Genomic DNA, 22,600 nt, shown 5'->3' on the forward strand with positions numbered 1-22,600 from the left:
GCCGCCAAATTAAGAATAATATAAGAACAATAATAAATACATTAGAATTTTATGAATCACACCCAGAAAAACAAGCTTCACTGGTTTTCCTTGACGCTCAAAAAACATTTGGAATTTTCTAAAGGAACAACTAAAATTTATGCAATTTGGGACAAAATTTGAAAAGATGATAGGGGAAATCTATACAAAACAAACAGCAAGAATAATCATGAACGATAATACTACAGAACAATTTGGAATAACAAAAGAGGTAAGACAAGGATGCCCACTCTCTCCACTATTGTATATACTAATGCTAGAGATGCTGTTAAAGAATGTTAGAGGACACCAGGAAATAAAGGTTCTAAAAATAAAAAAAAATGAGGAATACACAGTTCAGGCCCTTGCCAATGACTTGGTATTTATAACAGAATATCTGCTAGAATCAAGACCAAAATTAATTTAAAAATTATAAGAATTCGAAGAAGTTGCAGGACTTAAGATTAATAAAAATAAATCAAAATTAATAATTAAAAATCTTACAAAGAAATGGGAAAGAGAATTGGAAATTAATACACAAATTCAAATAACTAAGAAGATAAAATACTTAGGAATTTGGGTAATGGCAAGAGGCTCCTCTATCAAAGAAGATAACTACGATAAATTCGTAAAACAGATTATAAAAGATTTGGATAATTGGAGAAATTTACAAATATCACTATTGGGTAGGATAGCCACCATTAAAATGAATATATTGCCAAAATTGCTATTCTTATTTCAGGTCATACCAATAAAATTAGAAAAAAAATTCTTTGAAACATTAAACAAAATAACAGCCAAATATATATAGCAAAGAAAACGACCAAGAATAAGACTTAAATTTTTACAGAATACAAAGGATAGAGGGGAAATAGCACTCCCAGAATGGGAACTATATTATCAAACTGCTGGCATAACCTAGTTAAAAGAATGGATAGAACTAAGGGACAAAAGAATATTAACAATAGAAGGAAACGATTTACAAGTGAAGTGGCATGCATTTCTTTGGGATGGAAAATATAAAACACAGATAGTTATTTCAAAAGACACATAATAAGAAACACATTACTACAAATTTGGTTGAAAATTAAAAAACAGCACTATACGAAAATCCCAATTTGGCTTTCACCAACAGAAGCACTAAAACACCCAAACTTAACAGAATAAAATAAAATAATAAGATATAGAGACCTAATAGAGCAACAAGGGAAACAAAAAACAAAACAAGAATTGGAATTAGATTTAAACAGAGATATAGACTGATGGACATAGACTCAAATACAATCAAAATACAAAGAAGACACAAAAACTTATGAAATACAAATATAACAACATGAATTAGATAAATTAGATATACAAATTTTTATTGCATTATAAAATGGAAGAGGATATAGTGAAAGACACAATGATTAAATGGGCACAGAACTTTAATTATACAATAGATTTGGAGAGATGGGAAAGAATGTGGCAAGTAAATTCAAAATTAACATTATCCACGGCATACAGGGAAAATCAGTTGAAGATGTTTTACAGATAGCACCTTCCACCTACAAGACTTGCAAAGATGTTCCCAAACAATAATTCAACATGTTGGAAGTGCAAGAAAACTCATGGAACATATTACCATCTATGGTGGACGTGTCCGGCGGCAAAAAAATTCTGGGCAAATATAAAGAAATGGCTAGAAAAAAATAACAGAACAACCAATTGAAAGTAAGCCAGAAACATTTTTACTAGGAATCCTTACGAGAACATACACCAAAGAAATAAAATATCTGATTTTACATATTATAACAGCTGCACAAATAACATATGCACAAAATTAAAAACAGGAAAAAACACCAACAGATGAAGAAGTGATAAGGAAAGTTTTAGAATGTGCCGAAATGGACAAGTTAACAAAAGAAACTAAGGAGAAAGAAGAGACAGATTATTATATAATCTGGAACAAATGGTATGAATGGCTTGAGGTTAGAAATAAAGGAAAAGAATAAAGGGGAGAAATTAGAAATGTACTATATGTAAATAATAAATATATAAGAATGTAGAAAAGTAAAGCTATTAGTATTAGATAATTTAATGTAAATAGAGAAAATGGGATACGAAAGAAAATAAAATAATAAATGAGATATGGCAAAAAAGGTATAACTGCTAAGTTCTGGAGGGAACTCATATGGTCCATTGGGTCATCACGGGCTCAGTTCAGTTTTTCATCCGAATACAAATGGGGCGGCGGAATGGATGAGTGCCATGGTTGAGCAATATTTAAGGTGTTCTGTCAATTATCAGCAGTCCAACTGGAAGAGTTGCTGCCGTTTGCTGACGTGGTATATAGTAACACTGTGCATAGTAGGCTTGACCCCTTTCCAAATCACCACCATCATGGAGTTTGTCCCCATACCTGAACTGCCCAGAGAACCCCCCTCATCCATGTCTTTAAGTGAATGTATGCAGTCACTGAAGGAAGCGTGGGAGAATACTCTACGCACCTTACAGTAAGCAGCATAAAACTCAAGCTGACAAACACCGCTCCTCCCAGACACCATTCTAAGTGGGTAGCAAGGTCTATCTATCCACAAAATACTTAAAATTAAACCCTGCAAGGAGCTGGATCAGAAGTTTATAGGACCTTTTCCTATAGTGAAATAGTGACAAGAAAAAATGCTTGAGAAACTGACAACCCCTGAATTTTATGGGCTAGAACCTCTTAATTGGAATAAAGAAGCAAGGACTGTCACCATTGCTTATGTAAAAAAGCATTCAAGATGCTCTTATTTTGTCCTTTGTCAAATCCTTATGCACATTTTCTGAGAGAAAATACTGCAGCATGTCTGACTTGTTTCAATGCTCTACATTTCATAGCATGATCTTTTATTATGAAATGTTTTATTAGCACTTTGAAACAGTTTTCCCCCCTTTGGATTCACTTGCTGTAACCTGTTCTGTTTTTCTTTTCTTCTCTTTTGACAGAATGTAGTGAAGGCGGATATTGTAAACTATAGCCAGGAGCCTGCAACAAGAAGCGTTAACTCTCCTCGGAGCTCAATGTGTACAATTCAGTGAGCATTTTCTTTTTTGTACAGTGCTCCTTTGGCTGCCTTTGCCCAGCAATGGAGTTGCTCGGAATGTTGTTTTAACAGGGAAATATGACTGTAATACATTTAGAAGTTTAAAAAACCCACTACTCAGGCAACTTCTTTGAATAGTCAAGATTCAAATATTGGGCCACACACTTTGACAACATATACTGTATTTTTCAGACTATAAGACATTCTGGACTATAAGATGCACCTAACTTTTGGGAAGGAAAACAAGAAAAAAAATCTGCCTCTGCCTCCCAGTAATTTGGCTCCTTGCAGCAAACAACAAACAGCCTGGTCAGCTTCAGCACAGCCTGATTTAGAACAAGCAGCTGATTGGCGGTTGGATCGACCTCCCAGAATACTGAGAATCAGCTGTTCCAGGGTTTGGGGATTGCCACCATCTATTGCCGCCTCAGCGTGCCCCATTTTTGGCTGCGCACGCCCCATTTTTGGCCTCCTTGCGTCCCATTTTTGGCTTCTGTGTGTCCTGTTTTTGGCCCGTTCCACCTATCGCCACCAAATGGGACACATGGAAAATGGGATGTGCAGAAACCAAAAATGGGGCATGCGGAGGCCAAAAATGAGACACGCAGAGGTTGAAAATGGGGCGCACGGAGGTTGAAAATGGGGCACACAGAGGTGGCAATAGGCAGCAGTGATCCCTGCAGCCTGGAACAGCTGATTGTCAGTATTCTGGGAGGCTGATCCAACTGCCAATCAGCTGATCAGCTGATCCAACTGCCAATCAGCTGCTCGTTCTAAATCAGGCTGTGCTGATGCTGACCAGGCTGTTTGCTGTTTGCTGCAAGGAGGCAAATTACTGGGAGGCAGAGGCTGAAGTGTGGGGGCTGGCAACTGGGCAAGACTTTAGCAACATTCACTCTATAAGATGCACAGACATTTCCACCCCCTTTTTTGGCAGGGAAAATGCATTTTATAGTCCGAAAAATACGGTATATTCTTCTGAATTATATTTCAGTAAAGGAGATTGATTGTGTGTAGAAATACTTTTACATATATTGTCAGAAAGTTTGAAAGGTGAATGCAATGTGTAAATTAAATGGGATGGGAAGAGACTGTGAAATAAAGCAATGCAGTGAAAATAGATTGGCTTGCTTTCTTTGATTTTGTCCATTTTGTCCTTTTTCTTGTTAGAACCAGGAGAGATTCTCACTTTAATCCTTCCTTTAACATATTTATTTATTCTTTATTCAAAATATAAAATACAAAACAAGGAAAAAGAAAGAAAAAACAAACATCTGACACCAACAAAAACAATAAACCATGTGTACAAAAAAGAAAAAAACCCAAATTTTAAATACATCTAACATTAAACATTAAAAAAAGTCCACCCTGGCTAAACTCTGAAAGATGCATCAAAAAACCTAATAAGTTCTCCTGTCCTTACATAGGTCTACAAATAGTTATAAACTTTCCCATCTACATTTAACAAAAATTCTATATTCCATAAGTAGCTTTCCCTGATGTGGAAATCAATTTGCCTAATATTGAATCGAACCAACATCTGTTCACAAGATATATGTAAAAAAAACAAAACAGTCAAAACCCCAAAGATAAAGATCAAATCCCTCTGTTAATCATCTATTATTGTATTTAGTGTGTAGAACCATGCATGGCTTCCAGTCTCTTATAAATTTGTCTAATCTATTGTCTCTAATCAAAGCAGTTAATTTTGCCATCTCTGCTAATTTATTCAATTTTAAAATCCTCTTTGAAAGTAAATATTCCCCTTTCCTTCCAATGCTTAGCATAAACAAGCCTCGCAGTGGTCACCATGTAAAGAAATAGTGTCCCAAACTGCTTTTCTATTAGTTTGTCCATGATACCTAGAAGAAAGGCTTCAGGTTTCATTAATATTTGTGTTTTAAACATTTCTGCATTGCCATTATTATATTTATAATATAATATTATGATTATTTACAAGATTACTATATATGATAAAATGTACCCGGATTTTGGTTGCATTTCCAACTCTTGTTGGAAATCACTCTATACACCTTTGTCAGTCTATGTGGAGTCAAATACCAGCGGTACATAATTATATAAAAGTTTTCATTCAAAGTCTAATTCAAAGTAAACGTTAAACATAACGTTATAGCTTATGTTGTAACCAAATATTTTTGCTCTCTTTACTATACAAACTTTTAACATATTCATCTTCCAGATGCAACTTAAGTAACATTTTAGATTCTCACTTTAATCCTTGTGATGTTTAATATTGGCTGTCTTTTAGGACCAGTTATTTTCAGTCATGTATTCATGAGGTCATCCTGAAAAAATAAAGTATCTCGCACTTCTAGCATTTTTATTGCTAGAACAGGGTTTTGAAGGGAAAAATGATTAAAAATCTCATTAAATTGGATTGTAATTATGTACTTGTTAAAATAGAAGAAATAATCATTTTTCCTTGTTTCTGGTTTTTCCCACTTTGAAGTACTTTACCATAAAATTACTGCTTACAAATAGGGTTTGGGTAGTTAAATCCCATTTACCATATTTTTCGGAGTTTAAGACGTACCTTAGTTTTTGGGGAGGAAAATAAGAAAAAAGTTGATTGGCAGGTGGATTGGCCTCCCAGAATACCCCCAATCAGTTGTTCCCAGAGGTGAATTTTAGCAACAGTTGCTCCTTGGTTGTGAGCTCTGTGCCTTGCATTTTTTCTTTGGGTTTTTTTCTGCCTCTGAAACTCTGTTTTAGAAAAAACTTTTTTTTGCCTCTGAAAACCTCCGAAACAGAGCTTCAAAAAAAAAAAAAAAAGCCTCTGAGCTTTTTGGGAGCTTCTTTTCTGAAGCTCTGTTTGGGGGCTTCTTTTCTTTTCTGCATACATAAGTGTTACTTAGAAATCATAAACTTAGACATCAATTGTTCTGTTAGTGCAAAAAATAACCAACTATTTTGGTGAAAAAAATACTCATTCTCCATAGAAATGGTTTTTAAAAGGGCTGTTGGTCTTACCCGATATGCTCCTTCTCGTTGGGTGGAGACAGCATCCAGGAATGGGTTGTCCTCATCTGTTCAGTTGAAGGACTGTCTGTCAAAGTTGTTAAGCCACACCCTTAACAACTAGGGCTTCCCAGTTTTCGACTCAGTCCTTTAGCCTGGACAGACGTGTCAAAGCTTTCTCTTCTGACTAGGATTATTCCTGGATGCTTCTTCAGTACTGAATAAGGTTTTCTGGGACATTTCTCCCATTCCACATATCATTGTGAGTTTAAACAGCAGACCCCCATTTGTGGTAGAGTCACTGGAAATTTCTCAATGGCAAGGGCTTCAGCTCCAGCCATTGGAAGGTCCTCTCTGCTGTCAAGCTGGTGACAGTTGCCTGTCATTTGGCCAGCCACTCATTCATTGAGCTGCAAGCATTCTGAATGGGTTGTGGAGTTTAGGGCTCCCATTTACAGCAGGGATTGCCGGATAGAGGAGCTTTGGGCTCCTAGATGTTACTGGGGAAGTGAGTTGCTGGCGTATTTTGGTGAGTTGGGTGGCCATTTTGAACACTGAAAAGCTGCTGCACTGCCTGATACTTTAAAATCCCTTCTGGTGGAGCTTCGCGCTCCCAGCCTGTCAGCCTGCATTCTGGCAATCTGCATTCTTAGCGCTCCATAATTCACTGAGCAGCTGAGACAGCATTAAAGGCTTGAAGCCTCTCTCTCTCTGTGTGTGTGTGTGTGTGTGTGTGTGTGTGTGTGTGTGTGTGTGTGTGTGTGTTTGTAGCTAAGACGGCCATTTGCTGCCATTTGAGGAGATTAGCGCTCCCAGGGGAGACCATTCTTTTTCTTTTTTTAATATTTTTTTTAAATTTTATAAACAAACAAACATTTAATACATCAGTCATTCCTTCCATGTGACATCTCAGTGTTTTCTTCTTGGTTCCATCTTTTTGTTGTTTGTTGTTTCTTCTTTCTTCATTTCAATTTAATCTGTTACAATTTTTTCACAAGTACAATATTCTAATTATACCATTTTCTTACATAACTATCAATTTGCTTCTCTATATATTTTTTCTTACCAATAGTAAAATTGATCCCATATCTTAAAATATTCTGAGTCCTCTCTTTCTTTAATCATCAAAGTTAATTAATTTCTACACAGTCTAGAATTTTTTTTAATAACTTCCCCTTCTAGAGGTATTTTCTCTGCTTTCCAATTTTGTGGAAAAGCAATTCTTGCCACTGTTATTAATGTATAATCAAGTAAATATTTTCTTTACTAATTTTCTCTGGCAGGATACCCAATAGGAACAGCTCCAGTTTTAATTCAATATGTTGTTGAGTCATTTCTTCTAACCATATTTTAATTTTGCTCCAATAGTTTTTAGCTTCTGGACATTCCACCACATATGATAATAAGATTCTAGTAACTGGTGACATTTCCAACATTTAGCTGGTTTATTTTTAAACATTTTTGCCAGTTTTTCAGGAGGCATATGCCATCTATAGAACTTTTTATATTGATTTTCTTTATATGCAGTGGACATCGTTAATTTGTAGTTCCTTTCCCATAACTGTTGCCATTTGTCTAGATCAATTGAGTATCCAAAATTTTTAGCCCATGCTATCATTGTTTCCTTTACTTTTTCTTCCTCTAACTCAATACCAAATAAAACATAATTTTTTAAAATTAATTTATCCTCTGTTCCTGTGAGTATCCTATCCAACTCTGTCTTTTCTAAGTAAAAACCTTATAGTTTAGCATCTTTTTCATATCTTGTTTGTATTTGCATGTACATATACCAATCCAACTCAGTCTCCTGTTCTTCCAATTCTTGTTTCCGCTTCAATTCCCCCTTATCTGTTAATAATTCCTTATATCTAACAATATTTCTAAAATTAAAAATATTTGGGTGTATTAAAACTTCCATTGTTGATAACCATGTTGGTATTTTCACATAGTATTTGTCTCTAACCTCCTTCCATACCAATAACAGTGCATTTCTTATATAATGCCTATGAAAGTACATATGTATCTTATTTCACCCATACCATAAAAATGCATACCATCTCAATTGTAAATCATGTCCTTCCAAAGTTAATAATCTTGTATTTCTTAATTCCATCCATTCCTTCATCCATGTCAGTGCTGCTGCCTGGTAATATAGTTCCCAGTTTGGCAGTCCAAATCCTTCACATAGCCATGCATCCTGTAACATCTTTATACTTATTCTTGCTTTTTTTCCTTTGCCATATAAAGGGAGACCATTATTAAAGGGGCAGCTGCCTTTAGGCACAGCCACAGGCAATGTCCAAAGCCTTGTTTAAAACGAGAAAGGGCGGGAAAAGCAGGACAGTCAATATGGCGGCTGTAGAAAGAATTGACAACACTCCTGAGGTTTCTGAAAGGATTGGAGCCACAACTGTCAAACCAATGGATTCTATTTCCTAGGCTCACAGCAAGAGTGCCAAACACACCCGCCATTCAAAGCTTCCGAGAGGAATGAGAGGCGCAGAGATCATGCCCTCCAAAGGATTTATGACAGGGCCAGTAAAGAAATAGTATCTGCCTCAGGAAGCCCAAGGCATCTGACAAGCAGCTGTGCCAAGAGCGATCACTAGAGGGAGCTCCTGACCAAATATCCATTTGGAGTTTCCCTCTAACTATTTCCAGTGCAGATCTATGGGGAGCTACATCAGACTGGCACACTTCACCAAAAAATCTTGAAAATGCCAATGAGAATCCTGGACCAGCTCCTTCAGCCACTTTTACTCCGACAGCTGCAGGCTGGCATCCAGAGATGAGCAAGGGCTTTCTCTTGCCTGATAACATACAGGACATTATCGCAGAGGCCATTAAAAAAAGCATTGCTACAGGCTTGCAACTGCCCAGACAGGCATATTATGAGAACTCTGCATTTTCCACGAATCGCGTAGATCTTTTTCAGGAGGAATTTCCTCCATTTCAAGATCCTGGTTCCCCTGCTCCTTCTCACGGAAGTCAACCATCATTTTCCAGAGCGCAGGGAGTTGGACCTATCAGATGATAAAGGTCTCATGCCTGAGCAGCCTGCATTTACCTGGCTGTTTTCCCCTGGTATTTTCAAAGCCCTTCTCTTTAAGGCTACCAATGTGGTCTGCCTACGATCACGATCTAAAGGGCCAGAAACTCCAGCTAAGCTAGAGCAAGCTGGACCACTCTTCTCTGAGCCAGGCAGAACTACTGACAGCATCCCTTCGCCTCACCTCTTTGTAGACGTGGTCCTACGGTAGAGGTCAGCTGTCCTCCTCCAATATACCTGAGGACAGGCGGTCGGCTCAATCACCGCAGAGGGCTCACCAAGGAGCCTTCTGGGCAATCTGCCAGTCTGCCATCCTTCTTTAACAGCCACCTTTATCTAGCTTCGCCAATTTCAGGAAAAGTTCCCGGCATAAGATGTATGGATGTGTCGTGTCCCACTCCTCCGCTGACGGCTGGGTCAGGGAAATCCGAATCAGGCGTGCCTCTGCAGCCCTGCCAAAGTCCTAGCAAAGTTCTCAAGGCAGGCAGGAGACCAGAAAGTGACTTCAGCAAGATAAGGTAGACTTTGCCTGACTCAGAGAATGCCAGAAAGCAGATCCTTTATATAGGTCATGGGGTGTGGCTCCATGACTCAGCACTTATCCAGGCCTGCCCCTCCCTTCCTTCTGTTGCCGCCGCCTATCAATTCTCCTGAAGCGAGGGTCACTCCAGTCTGCAGCTGTTGGTAATTTACCTTCCTCAGGCTCACATGCTGTGGAGGAGGGGGAGGGGTCTAGTTGCTCCGTTTGCCTGGGCATGGAGCCAGGGCTGGGGCCGGGAGGCATGCTAGGACATTCCTCAGCGTTCGGAAGCAGATAAGACGGGCCCGGCTGCGGGGAAAGCAGACAAGACTATCCCTCACCGCAGGGCCCTTCCCACGGGGCTGATGATCGGGATGCAGTCGGGCCGGGTTCTGCTCGTGGAAGGCCCGCACCAGGTCCGGGGTGTGGACGTCGGAGGCGTCGACCCAGGTGAACTCGGTCCCGTACCCCTGCCACGCAACCAGGTATTGGAAGCACCTCTTCAGCCAGTGGGAGTCGCGTATGCTGTGCACCTCGTACTTCTCCGCCCCGTCCTCGTCTTCGTCGACGGCGCCAGGCGGCGCCGGGCTCCGGAGGGGGCATGGCGGGGCCTCAGGGACCAGCAAGGACCGGTGGAAGACGGGATGGATCCGCATGGAACGTGGCAGGGTCAGCCGGTAGGACACCAGATTGATTCCCTCGACAGGGAACGGACCGATGAACCCTCAGGCCAAGTTTTTGTCCAGAAAGTCCCTGAGGGTGGCCAACTCGGGCTTGGACATGGAATACAGGCATCCCGTTGGCACTGCAGGCTGGGGAACGAGATGAGGGTCGTGAGTCCGCTGCCAGGCCAGTCCGAGGATCACCGGGAAGTGGAGGTCCGCCGTCACGTAGAAGCGAATTGCCTCCTCGTGGTCCCCGATGGTGAGGCACAAGGGCTGCGTGGCGAAGTTAATGGGTCCGGCCACCAGCTCCCTCCCGTCGATGGTCTCGACGCTTATCGGAGGGTCCACCGATACCAAGGGGACCCCAAAATGGTCCACGAAGGCCCGGTCCATAAAGTTCATGGTGGCCCCCGAGTCCACCAGCGCGTGCGCCGGGATTCCCTCCGGCCGGTCACCCACCCACACCCGGGTGTCCAAAATCAGGTGCCGAGGGGGCCCGGGGTCCACGTCGGCCGTGTCTGGCTTGGTCCGTTCCCGGCCTAAGGTTTCCCCTAGGCCGGGCCTGCCCCGTTTCCCGACTGGCCAGGCCGGGATTCGGGGACGGGCGCATGGGCTCCTGGGGCATGCGGCGGCGAAATGGCTGGGCTCCCCACAGTACAAACACAGCCCCCCTTGGCGCCTCCGGCTCCGCTTCTGGGCCGTCAGGCGAGGCCTGGCCGCTCCTAACTCCATGGGCTCCTGGGGCATGCGGCGGCGAAATGGCTGGGCCCCCCACAGTACAAACACAGCCCCCCTTGGCGCCTCCGGCTCCGCTTCTGGGCCGTCAGGCGAGGCCTGGCCGCTCCTAACTCCATGGGCTCCTTGGCGGCGACGGGACAGGCGTTGCTGGACACAGGTGTCGAGGCGCAGGCAGAGGGGCACCAGGTCAACGAGGGTCCGTGGCGCCTCCACCCGAGCCAGCTCGTCCTGGAACTCTTCCGAAAGACCCCTCTGGAACGTGTCCGCCAGTGCCGTGTCGTTCCAGTCGGAATCATGGCACAGCAACCAGAATTCAGTGATGTACTCCCGGAAGGGGCGCAGCCCTTGTTGGATCTCTCCTAGGCGCCGGGCGGCCCTCTGGGCCCACACGGGGTCCTCATACATTAGGCGCAGTTGCCCCCAGAACCCCTGGTAGTCTGCCAGCAAGGGGCTGTCCCTGAGCACCAAAGGCGTGGCCCACTGAGCAGCCTGGCCGGACAACAGGTTCATCACGAAGGCCACCCTGGCCCGGTCATCTGGAAAGTCCCCCGGCCGCATTGCCATGTAAGTCTGGCACTGGGCCATGAAGGCCGGGAACATCTCCATCCGTCCTGAGAACTTCTCCGGCACCGGTACCGGGCTGTGACGCTGAGGAGGAGGAGGAGGAGGAGGTTGGACTGTTGGGGCATTCCCAGCAGCCAGTTGAGCAGTCAGCTGGGCGACTTGCTGTTGCAGTTGCTGGTTATCTGCTTGTAGCTGTTGCACAATCTGCGCCAGCTGTTGCTGATCCATCTTGTGGTGTAGATGTGTGAGAGTCAGGCAAGATGTTGTGTCCCACTCCTCCACCGACGGCCGGGTCAGGGAAATCCAAATCAGGCGTGCATCTGCAGCCCTGCCAAAGTCCTAGCAAAGTTCTCAAGGCAGGCAGGAGACCAGAAAGTGACTTCAGCAAGATAAGGTAGACTTTGCCTGACTCAGAGAATGCCCGAAAGCAGATCCTTTATATAGGCCGTGGGGTGTGGCTCCATGACTCAGCACTTATCCAGGCCTGCCCCTCCCTTCCTTCTGTTGCCGCCGCCTATCAATTCTCCTGAAGCGAGGGTCACTCCAGTCTGCAGCTCTTGGTAATTGACCTTCCTCAGGCTCACATGCTGTGGGGGAGGGGGAGGGGTCTAGTTGCTCCGTTTGCCTGGGCATGGAGCCAAGGCTGGGGGCTGGAGGCGCTTCTTCTTCCTCGACCTGTCTGGGCATGGAGCCAGGGCTGGGGCCGGGAGGCATGCTAGGACATTCCTCAGCGTTCGGAAGCACATAAGATGGGCTCGGCTGCGGGGAAAGTGGACGAGGCACAACAGAATGTAGCAAGATCTCAACAATATGACTTCTGTAACAGAGTTGTTAATGCTTGGAACTCATTACCTGACTCCATAGTCTCTACTCATAATCCCAAAATCTTCAACCAAAAACTGTCTACTATTGACCTCACCCCATTCCTGAGAGGACTATAAGGGGCATGCATAAGAGCACAAATGTGCCTACCGTTCCTGTCTTTTTTTTTTTTATTCAAAAAGTTTTACAAAAAATTTTTTTCCCCCTTCCCCCCCAACCCCTCTCCCTTCACAAACCCCCTCCCCCCCCGACTTCCCGGAACAAGCACAAGGTATAGTTAAAAATAAAACAAACATATACTAAAAAAAAAATTTTTCCCCAAAACTATTATACCAATTTTCCCTCTCTAGCTCTGACTTCCTCCTTACATAACCAAAGTCCTTCAAAAAATTAACAATAAACAGTAATAAAATATATAAATCAATAGAACAAATTAATCCTAAAGTATTTAAAACCAGCTGAAGCATAAAAATCCAATCCAATTCAGAGAATATCTCCCTTATAGCTTCTATAACCATATAATTTCCCCCCCAAGTCTTTCTTACATAAGATCTTTCGAGAATATTCTATTTAAAATTCAATACAACAGATTATAAGATTTCAATACAGGGAAATTACAATATCTATTCAACTTTAGTCCTTCCTTGTCAAAATCCAGTATAAATCCAAATATCTAGTCTTTTATGATAGTTATAAAACATATAATCAACCCATTTCTTCCAGATCTTCCTCACGTATTGTCTTTCAGGGACGCTAATATCTTTTTCTGTTAATATTTCAAAAAAAAGAAATTCTTTCAAGGATGATACTTTTGTCTCTTGCCATTTTTTTTGATGCATTAGTCTCTGTCTTTCCTTCATTACTCCTTTTGAAAAGTCAGTCACAATATTTCCTAATAGTTCCTTATGTCCAAGAATCCACGAGTTACTGCCGTATATTCCCTCAATCCGAAAAGAGAACTCTTGGAAAGCATTAACCCTGTGAATTTTTCCATTTCGGGAGACAGCCTCCTGTAGCACAAATTCAGGCATTTCATCCAAACTTTTTAAAAAAGGCTTCTTTACATCAACTTGTTTATTCAGGATCCTATCTTCATATTTATCCACTTTTGTTTGTATCTCCTCCATTCCATATTCCAAGTCCTGATTACATTGGTTAATTTCTCCAAACTCTCATCCAAAACGCCATTTTTTCCAATTCGTATTTTTGAGTAATTAAATACATTCTTTCTGTATAATCCTGTATAAAGTCACGAATCCATTCTTCTGAAAAAACCTTCATGGCAAAGTTCTTGCTGAAAATCCCCTTATAAAATACTTAAACAAACTAAAATAATCCAACAATCCACAGTCCAGTACAATAAGATAAAATCTCCATTCAGTTTCACTTTCTCAACAAGTAAATGCCATTTTATTTCATTGTGTTGATTATAGATGAGAGAAAAAAAAAATTAAAAAAAAAATAGAAGTCAGATTTAATACTTGCAATTTAAATGACTGATCTCCTGTGTTTATTCCGTCTGCTTATAAATATCCATAACAATCACTTGAAGCAGAAGTGGTCGCTCTCTTCTCTGTCTGCATGAAGCAGAGACACGCTGGGGCTGGAGCTGCTGCAGAAGGATTTCCAGGGAACTTTCCCTTTCGAGTTCCCCAAACGGGGCCTCTAGAGAGAGCTCTACCTTTCCTTCTTCTTGCTCTTTCCCTTCCCTTTTACCGGGGAAGGTACTTTCAGCCGCTGTTTTCGCCGGCTTTTTACAGAATCCCAGCGCGAGCGCCCTTAGGGCGTCCTTCGGAGAGAGCGGAGCCACCAGAAGTCCCCTACCGTTCCTGTCTTATTGTTCCCTTCATTATATCCAATTAATATAGTTGATGCATAATTTTAATTATATATATATATATATTCTTCAAGATATGCTGTTTTATCTATGACATTTGTTTGTGTATACTGTTGTGACAAAAATAAATAAATAAATAAATAAATAAAAAAGATCTTGGCAGTGGTGCGATTTCAGCTGACGGAACCCTAAACCTGGCCTGCTTTGCATCCAAAGCTATGGCCTCTTCTGTGGCTGCGCGACGCCTCCTCTGGCTGAGGAAATGTCAGACGAGGCTCGCTACAAATGGCTCCTTGCCTCTGCCCCGTTTACAGGGGAAAAGTTATTTGGGGAGGCTCTGGAAGCGCAAGGTTCAACCATATTCTTAGCGCCGGGGTGAATGTCGTTCCTCTTCCATCGCCTGTTATTTCGGGGATTTGAATTGGGTGCGGTACCCTCCCGAAGGCAGGGATTTTTAGGGTCGAGGCACAGAGGTCAGCAACACAGACCAGCAAGAGGTAGAACCTTTCAATCGAAACGGTCCTTTCAAGGGGGAGGAAGTTGCTCATTCCGCCACCACAAGTAACTGCATGTCCATCCCTCCCATTGGAGCTGTCTGGCCATCTTTGCCAACTGAGGGGAGGAGATTGCATTGGGTGCCTGGGTCAGGGAGACTGTGAGATCTGGAATTCTCCCTAGAATTCCTCCGCAACCTCCTCCCCCCAAGGTTTTTTATACGCTGCCCAGTTTCAAAGGATACTGATAAAAGGGCCTCATGGATTCGGCCATAAAACACCTACTGGACATTTGGGCTATCCAGGGGGTGCCTGTAGACCAATTAGGGCAGGGGTTCTACTCAATTCTTTTGCCATTTCCAAAGCCTCGGGTGGGTGGAGACCTATTCTGGACCTCAGGATTGAACTGCTATCTTATCTATAAGCAATTCCAAATGCAGTCACTTCAATCGATTCTTGCTGGCGTGTGGGTGGGCAATTTCCTCACTTCTATTGCATTAACAGAGGCCTACCTGTATATTCCGATTCTACCTGTACATCAGAAATTCCTTAAGGTTTACTATGTGGGTACCCACTATCAATATAGGGCATTGCCTTTTGGCCTTTCTTCAGTGCCCCAGGTGTCTAGCAGTGTCTTAGCCGCCAAGGTGGCTCACCTCAGTGTCATACCCATGCGTGTTCAATGTTATCTGGATGACATTTTAATCCAGTCCTCTTTCGATCAGTGCAGGGAGGATCTCCAGATATCTATTCAAACACTTAGACACCACAGGTTCTCGTATTATTATGGAGAAGAGTCATTTGTCTCTGTCAACCCACCTGCTCCATCTTGGAGCGGTTATAGATTCCATTGAAGGCAGGATGTATTTGTCCCAGGAGCGACAGGACAGTCTCATGGACCATGTAGGATTCAACAAGAGCGCAAAGTACGTTTAGTCCTGCTCTTACAGCTCCTGGGCAAGATGGTATCCAGCATTTCCATCACTCCATGGGCATGCCTACATACCAGAGACCTTCAATGTTTTCTTTTGCCTTTCCAGAGGGCAGGCAGAAGCAGCTCGCCAACCAAGGTCCAGATCCCCTGCAAAGTCCTTCGGTCCCTCAGTTGGTGGAGATCACCAGCTATCTCCAAAGGATGCCTCTTCCACGAGCCCCAGCACTGGTGGTAACAACAGACGCCAGCCTTTTTGGTTGGGGGTGGGGCGCATTTCCAATTGCAAATGGCTCAGATGGAGCCACCTGGATCTAAAACAGAGCATCAATTGGCTGGAAAGGTGAGCTGTATATCTGGCCCTCCTTCATTATCAGCAGTCGGTCTTTGACAAGCACATTTTAGTGCTAACAAACAATGTGGTGCACATAAACTGTCGGGGGGGGGAGGGAGCAGGTCCAATTCTCTGATGTTGGAGGCCAAGAGGCTAGGCCTTTGGGCAGAGATCCCGGAGGTGGCCTTATTTGCCACCCAAAGACTGCAACTCCCGAGATTTTATTCCACATTTCCAACTCAAGGGGGGGAAATAGTCGATGTTCTCCGCAACCATGGCTGCCAGGGCTCTTTTACACCTTCCCTTCTCTTCCCCTTCTTCCAAGGGTGGTACGGAAGGTTCTGGAGGAGAGGGCAGAGGTCCTGCTTCTGGCCCCACATTGGCCCAGGAAGTCTTGGTTCGCGGATCTCATGACCTTTTCGGTGGCCCCACCCTGGAGCATCCCTCAGGGCATGGTGTCACACAGCCAGGGGGTTGTTGGTTCACACGGACCCACAGTGGTTCCAACTGACCGCCTGGTGCTTGAGTGGCAAGCTCTGAGGGGGGACAATTTTTCCTCCAGGGCCATCAGGTCTATTCAGGCCTCTCGATGACCTTCTACCTACTTCGCCACTCGGAGGATCTTTTGTAGCTGGTGTGGCAAGTCAGGTATTTCTCCATTTGCAATATCAATAGCCCAGATCCTGCACTTTCTTTAGGTTGGACTAGATAATGGGCTATCGCTCAACACCATCCAGAAGCAAGTGGTGGCCCTGTCCTCAGTACTAACTTGCAGCTCCCTAGAATCTCTCAGCATTCCACTACCTGGTGATTTATTAGGGGAGCAACTAATTTTTTTTCCCCAGTAGTAAACAGATACCCTAACTGAGACATGTCTAAAGTACTGAGATCCCTCACTGGTGCCCCATATGGACCTTTGAGATCAGCCAGCCTCCGCTTCTTATCCTGTAAGGTGGCTTTCTTGATGGCTATTACATCAGCCAGGTGGATCACATGGATCGTGTAGTTCTGCGGTTGGACCCTACCTTCATACCCAAGGTCAACACTTCATTCCGCAGGGTGCAGGAACAGATATTACCCAACTCCTAACTCAACCTAGTCCATCCTTAGAAAAACACTGGCACACCTTGGATGGGCGGAGGGCCCTCTGCATCTACCTTGCACGAATTCCTGATCTGAGGAGAACAGAGTCGCTGTTTCTTTCTTTTCAACCAGTTTCCCTAGGTAGCAGGGTTATACCTTCTATTATTGGTCGGTGGCTTCGACTTACTATCGCCAAGGTGTATCAGCTACAGGCTCTGCCATGGAAAAAGAAAGACAGGAAGGAAAAAGAAAGAATGGAAGAGGGAGGGAGGGAAGGAAGGAAGGAAGGAAGGAAAGAAGGTCCTGCCTTAGCACTTGGCTACCAGCAGCCCTGCTGCCCTTTCGCCATCTCCTTGTCCCTCCTTCTGACCTCTCCTCTTGGACTCCCATCCTATCACTGAGGATGCTTTGGTTACAAAGCATCCTCAGCTTGCATGGAAAGAGAGTGGGCCTCCCTCTGACCCACACACTTTGCCCTCCTGCACACACAATGAGCAATCTGGCCAAGGAGAGTGAGCACAGCTGTCTAAATCCACATTCAGATGGAAGAAAGGGATTCTAAAGCCCTAAAGCACTAGTTTGGGAGGAAATTTAGAGTCTGCTTCACCTGTCCTGCTATCACTTCTTCTCAGTAGAAGGTTCCTTTTGAAATACCATATTTCTATACCCATTATGGCAAAGCTATGGCCCGCATGCCAGAAGTGGCATGCAGAGCCATCTCTCCTGGCATGTGGAGGTGTCTCCCGTTGCTCTTCCAGGTTCTGGTGTGCTGGCCAGCTGGTTTTCATGAGCATGGGAGCACCAGAAACCCGAATAGCAGTCGCCCATTGTGCATGCGCACTCCAGGAAGATGATCTTGTTTCCAACATGCGCATGCGCCTCGGCCACTTGATCTGGTTTCTGGTGTGCATGCATGCACGAAGACCAGCAACGGCAAGAGCAACAGGAGCACGTGCCCAAAGACACAGACAGGGGATCCCGGTGGTCGCTTCCTAGGGGAGCAGAGCTGTTGGCCAGGATGGGCAGGCTGGGGCTTCCCTCCCTCCCCGCCTGAGTGGGCTTGTTGCATGGCCTCAGGCAGTCCGGAGCACATTGTCAGCTCGGGTGTCCCAGAAGAGCCGGCCGGTCCCCGCATCCCCCCCACTTCTGTGAAGGAAGCACAACCGCTTTACAGCTGGCTCACTGTCTCCCGCGTTCCTCCTACGCAGCCCTGCCACCCCAGAAGAGTAGCAGCAGGGGGAAGGGCAAGAATGATCGGCCAGCTCTTCACACCGCTGGTTTTTGGCATGGCCCATCACCTGGCCCATTTAAGAGAAGGGTTGGGAATCCTTATGCACCTGGCTGCTGCCTCTTCTTTACCATTCCTCTCCCTCCACCTAATTTGGTGTGAGTCTGAAGTGGTTTGTGGGGGGGAGGAAGTGAGCCCCCCAAAGAGCAGCAGCAGCTGTAATGGGAAGGGCAGGAGCGACTGGCTGGCTTGAGTGCGTGGGGCAGCAGGGCAGGGAGGGAGGGAAGCCCCAGCCTGCCAGTCCTTGCCATCGCTGCTCCCTCACCCCCGGCGGTGGCGCCTGTCACACTGCCACATTTGGCTGGGATGCTGGAGCAGCCAGGAGAAGGAGAAGTGAAAAGCCTGCTGCCACTGTAGCTCTTCCCTCATGCCAGCCTCGCTGTCAACCTTCGGGTTTGCCTTACAGGTGGGGGAGAGAAAGGTCCTGGTGGTGGGGGAACATCTGTGGTGCCAGCAACTGCAGCCAAGCTCAGGAGAAGCCCCTTTGGAATGCCAATTAGCTGTGTGTATGGCAGCGGCCAGTGCAAGAGAACCAGGATGTCCGACACTCAGCCAGTCAGGCGATTTCTGGTATGGCCTGCACTGGTGGGGCACATGGCTTGCCTACATAATTTTGCCAGCACCGCTTCCTCTGCAAAAGCTGCAGGGCTGCACAGCTGGGCATCGGGTGTCCTGCTTCTCTTGCGCTGACTGCCACCATGCATATAGCACACAGCTGCAAAATGTGGAGAATGAGGGAGCCACTCACACCTTTTTTAAAAGTCTCCTTTCCCAAAATGTCCTTGGCAAAGTGAAGGGCTGATGAGCAGCACTTGTAGCAAATGTTGTTTTCTTTGAGGAAAGCTTTGCAGTATTCCATGGACCTCTCTCTGAAGGCTCTCCATTGTAGGAGAGGATGTGGCTTCTGGTGTAGACGACACTGGTTAACGGGCTCTTTGATCTCAAGTTTCTGTCTGAGAGGAGCTGGCAGACCTGCAAAAAGAATCTGGAGGAGTCATGTTAGTTTTGTCAACTGCTACTGGAGGTTTTTGGGAAAGCTATCAATTCTTTTGAACAGTGCATTTTCCACTGTTTTTACTGAGCCATAACACTCGCAAGTCTGTCCCAGATCATTTTAAGGCCTGTTTTAGGGTAGTTTATGTTTATTGTCCTGATTTGTTTTGCATGCCCAGGAGATTCAATTCCAAGCCATTTAATTATTACCATATTTTTCGGTCTATAAGACGCTCCAGGCCATAATATACATATTAGCTTTAGGGGAAGAAAACAAGAAAAAAATACCTATGTCTCCCAGGATCCACCCAGTATTCATCTGGCTAGCATCCTTGCAACAAACAGCCTGGTCAGCTTCAGCATGTTACCACAGCCCCAGCATGTGGCTCATTAGGGCTCCACTCCATTGCACCCACCACCGCTCAGCTGACAGCTGGATCCCGGCCTCCTGTAGTCCCGCCAACCACTGGGTTGGCCAACCGGACACGCTGCCACTGCTGCCTCCTCCATGTCTGCTGCCTCCACTGGGAACACTGGAGCTTTCACTGCCATGCAGAAATTGGCGGTTAGATTGGTCTCCCGGAATAATGCTGATCAGCTGTTCTAGGTGGCGGGGATTGCTGATCACCACTTCCAGTGATCACCGATGATAGGCAGCGGCAATAAGGTGGTGGCAATAAGCAGTGGCAGCGAATGGCTACTGTGATCCCCGCTGCCTAGAACAGTTGATCAGCAGTATTCCAGGAGGCCGATCCAACTGCAAATCACCTGCTTGTCAGCAAAGGTTCAAGCTTTCCCTGGCAGCAGTGAACGGTGGTGGCAGCAGTGACAGGCAGTGGCATTCACCACCGCCACACCAACCCCCTTCCCCCACGCCACAATATTGATCAGATGCACAGATGCACAGACATTTCCATCTACTTTGGGAGGGGGTGCATCTTATAGACCGAAAAATACAGTAAGTCTTTCTCTTTACTACATGACAAATCTAAGCCTCTGATGGCATTTTGGAAAGAAGATCACCAGGCTCTATTGCTTTCAGAATGATCATTAAGCCCCTTTGTGACTAACTCTTTGTGCCAAGAACTTGGCAAAGTCTACAGTGGCTTGATTATCTGACTGTGTATTGCTGTGGTGAAAAGGTGTTGTGTAGTCATAACTTCTAAGAGTCTCTGGTTTCAGCTGGTCCTTTCTATGCTGCTCTGGCACAAAGGCTGATCCTGTAAGATAATTTGCAGGTTCGCGTACCTTGGGTGCAGAGGGTCTGTCAACAGAGATGCAGCTTTGTTTAGAGCTTTCTCGCTTGTATGTTTGAGGCTTGCCATTGGCTTGTAGTGGTGCTATGTAGCATCTCTGGCTTGCTTCTTGAAGGTTGTTTTTTTCCATCTAGGTGAGCATTGCTGCTTGACCTGGAGTATTGACAGACATATTCTGAAGTGCATTGCAGAGGATCTTGGCATTCAGCTTCTAGCCCAAGTACGTTGTCAGAATATATAGCTCTTTCTAGGGTTTTAACTTCAGCTGTGGTAGCTGCTACTTCTTTCTCTATGGCAAGTCTCTCTAGGCTTGCTTCTAACAGAGCTTTCTGCATTTCCAGGGATGCCTCTTGCTGCATTCTTTCATATTCTTTCTGTACACTTTCAGCCTCTAACCGTGATCTCCCTCTTTTCATTTTCATTGCTTATTCAGCAAACGCTGCTCATGCTTTTGCTGCTTCAGCCTTTGGGCTGGCAATGACAAGTGCATTACTTACTGATGACTGTTTGGACGAACTAGAGACTTGAGACCTTGTTTTGTATGAAGATTCCCAGCTCTGTGACATGGTGTTCTGGAGATGCTCAACTGTAAAAAGACTGCTGTATGCAGGTCACTATATAGTCACTATCATGGACTGATGAGAGGTTCGGGCAAGCTACAAAGTGAGCTTGCTTGGAGAACAAGTCAACTACAGTCCAGATTAAACTATTCCCCCCACTGGAGTGTGGGAACTCTACTATAAAGTCCATGGCTATTTCCTCTGATGGCTGGGTTGGCTCAGCCACTTGTTGTAGCACTCTGGGAGTTTTTCCTGGTCTCTGTTTCATAGACACACATACAGTGCAACTTTTTACATAGCTCTCTATGTCCTTTTTCATGCCTGGCCATCAGAACTGCTGTTTGGCCAAGTGTAGCATTTTTAGGATCCCAAAGTGACTGCCTTGTTTAGCATCATGACTGCCTTGCAAGACCCAAACGTACAGTTTTCCCCTTTTCCAGGCCATACTTTGAAAGGGATTTTACTGCCCTCTAGGAACTGTTGCCACATCAGCAGTGCCCACCGCACTGCAAAAGTTTTTTCTCCCATATTGGCCAATGTCTCAGTCTCGTTCATCTTGGGCTTCAGTAGTTTTGCCCCCAGCAGGATCTCAATTGCACAGTCTGTGGGGTGATGGGATGGGGGTAGGACATTGCATTCCTTTTCACTGTATGCCTCCACTAAGTCCTGGTATTCTTTGGAGATAGTTTGCACTTTTGGCGCCAGTTTGGATGCCATTTTTATGCGCTCAAGTCCTCCCCTCTCTTCCCTCTGCTGGTGTTGTGGTCCACCAGCAGCCTGTGGAGCTGGCAACGGAGTCGGACAGCGATGAGGCTGAGGTAAGGCCAGGGCCATCGGGAAGTGAGGTGCGGACTACAGAGATTGATAGTATTGAGACAGAAGAACAGGAGGAGCCTGTTCCTAATGCACGCATGAGAAGAGGTGCCAGAAGGCAAGAGCAGCTCAAGCAAAAAAGACAACTCAGTAGGCCCAAGAGATGATTGGCCCCTCCCATAAGGCTTAAAACAGACCAGCAACAGCATTTGGGCTTTGCCGGAAAACAACGTTGGTAGCTTCGTCTCCTTCTTTGTCTTGCATTTATTTTTGTGACTTCTGAACGTTTGCCAAGAAAGGCCTTTGGCAGTTTGCCTAATTGGACCAATTAGGACTCAGGAATTTGTGTTGGGAGGAATTTGCTTTAATTTGAGTTGAACTATGCTGGGAATGAAGTAATTCTCAGCTGTTCGAATAAAGTTTTTTTTTTCACGGACTGAGTTTCCTACTACCTACTTGGCCCTGGGTCACAACAGCTGGTTTGGCTCACCCCACTTCATTTTTGGGGGGTTGTGGCCCTTACCTGTCATTGGTACGTGTCTCTCTCCCAATACACAATGGGTTTTCACTTGGTAAACCAAACTAATC

The 22,600-nt window shown here is 44.9% G+C and overlaps 1 protein-coding gene across 2 annotated transcripts in view; it reads left to right on the forward strand.

Moving 5' to 3' along the window:
- RAB28 (RAB28, member RAS oncogene family) overlaps positions 1-22,600 on the forward strand; it is a 319,728-nt gene that overhangs the window by 255,474 nt on the left and 41,654 nt on the right. Inside the window, exon 7 of one of the 2 annotated variants that reach the window (XM_058192159.1) lies at positions 2,989-4,208. The exons of the other annotated variant lie outside the window; for it this stretch is intronic. Coding sequence (XP_058048142.1) covers positions 2,989-3,081 — 93 coding nt within the window. The 3' untranslated portion in view covers positions 3,082-4,208. Of the gene's footprint in view, positions 1-2,988; positions 4,209-22,600 lie in introns of those variants that run through there. 2 annotated transcript variants of the gene reach the window in all.

Source organism: Ahaetulla prasina, chromosome 8 (genome assembly GCF_028640845.1).
Source record: "Ahaetulla prasina isolate Xishuangbanna chromosome 8, ASM2864084v1, whole genome shotgun sequence".
Classification (NCBI taxonomy): Eukaryota; Metazoa; Chordata; class Lepidosauria; order Squamata; family Colubridae; genus Ahaetulla; species Ahaetulla prasina.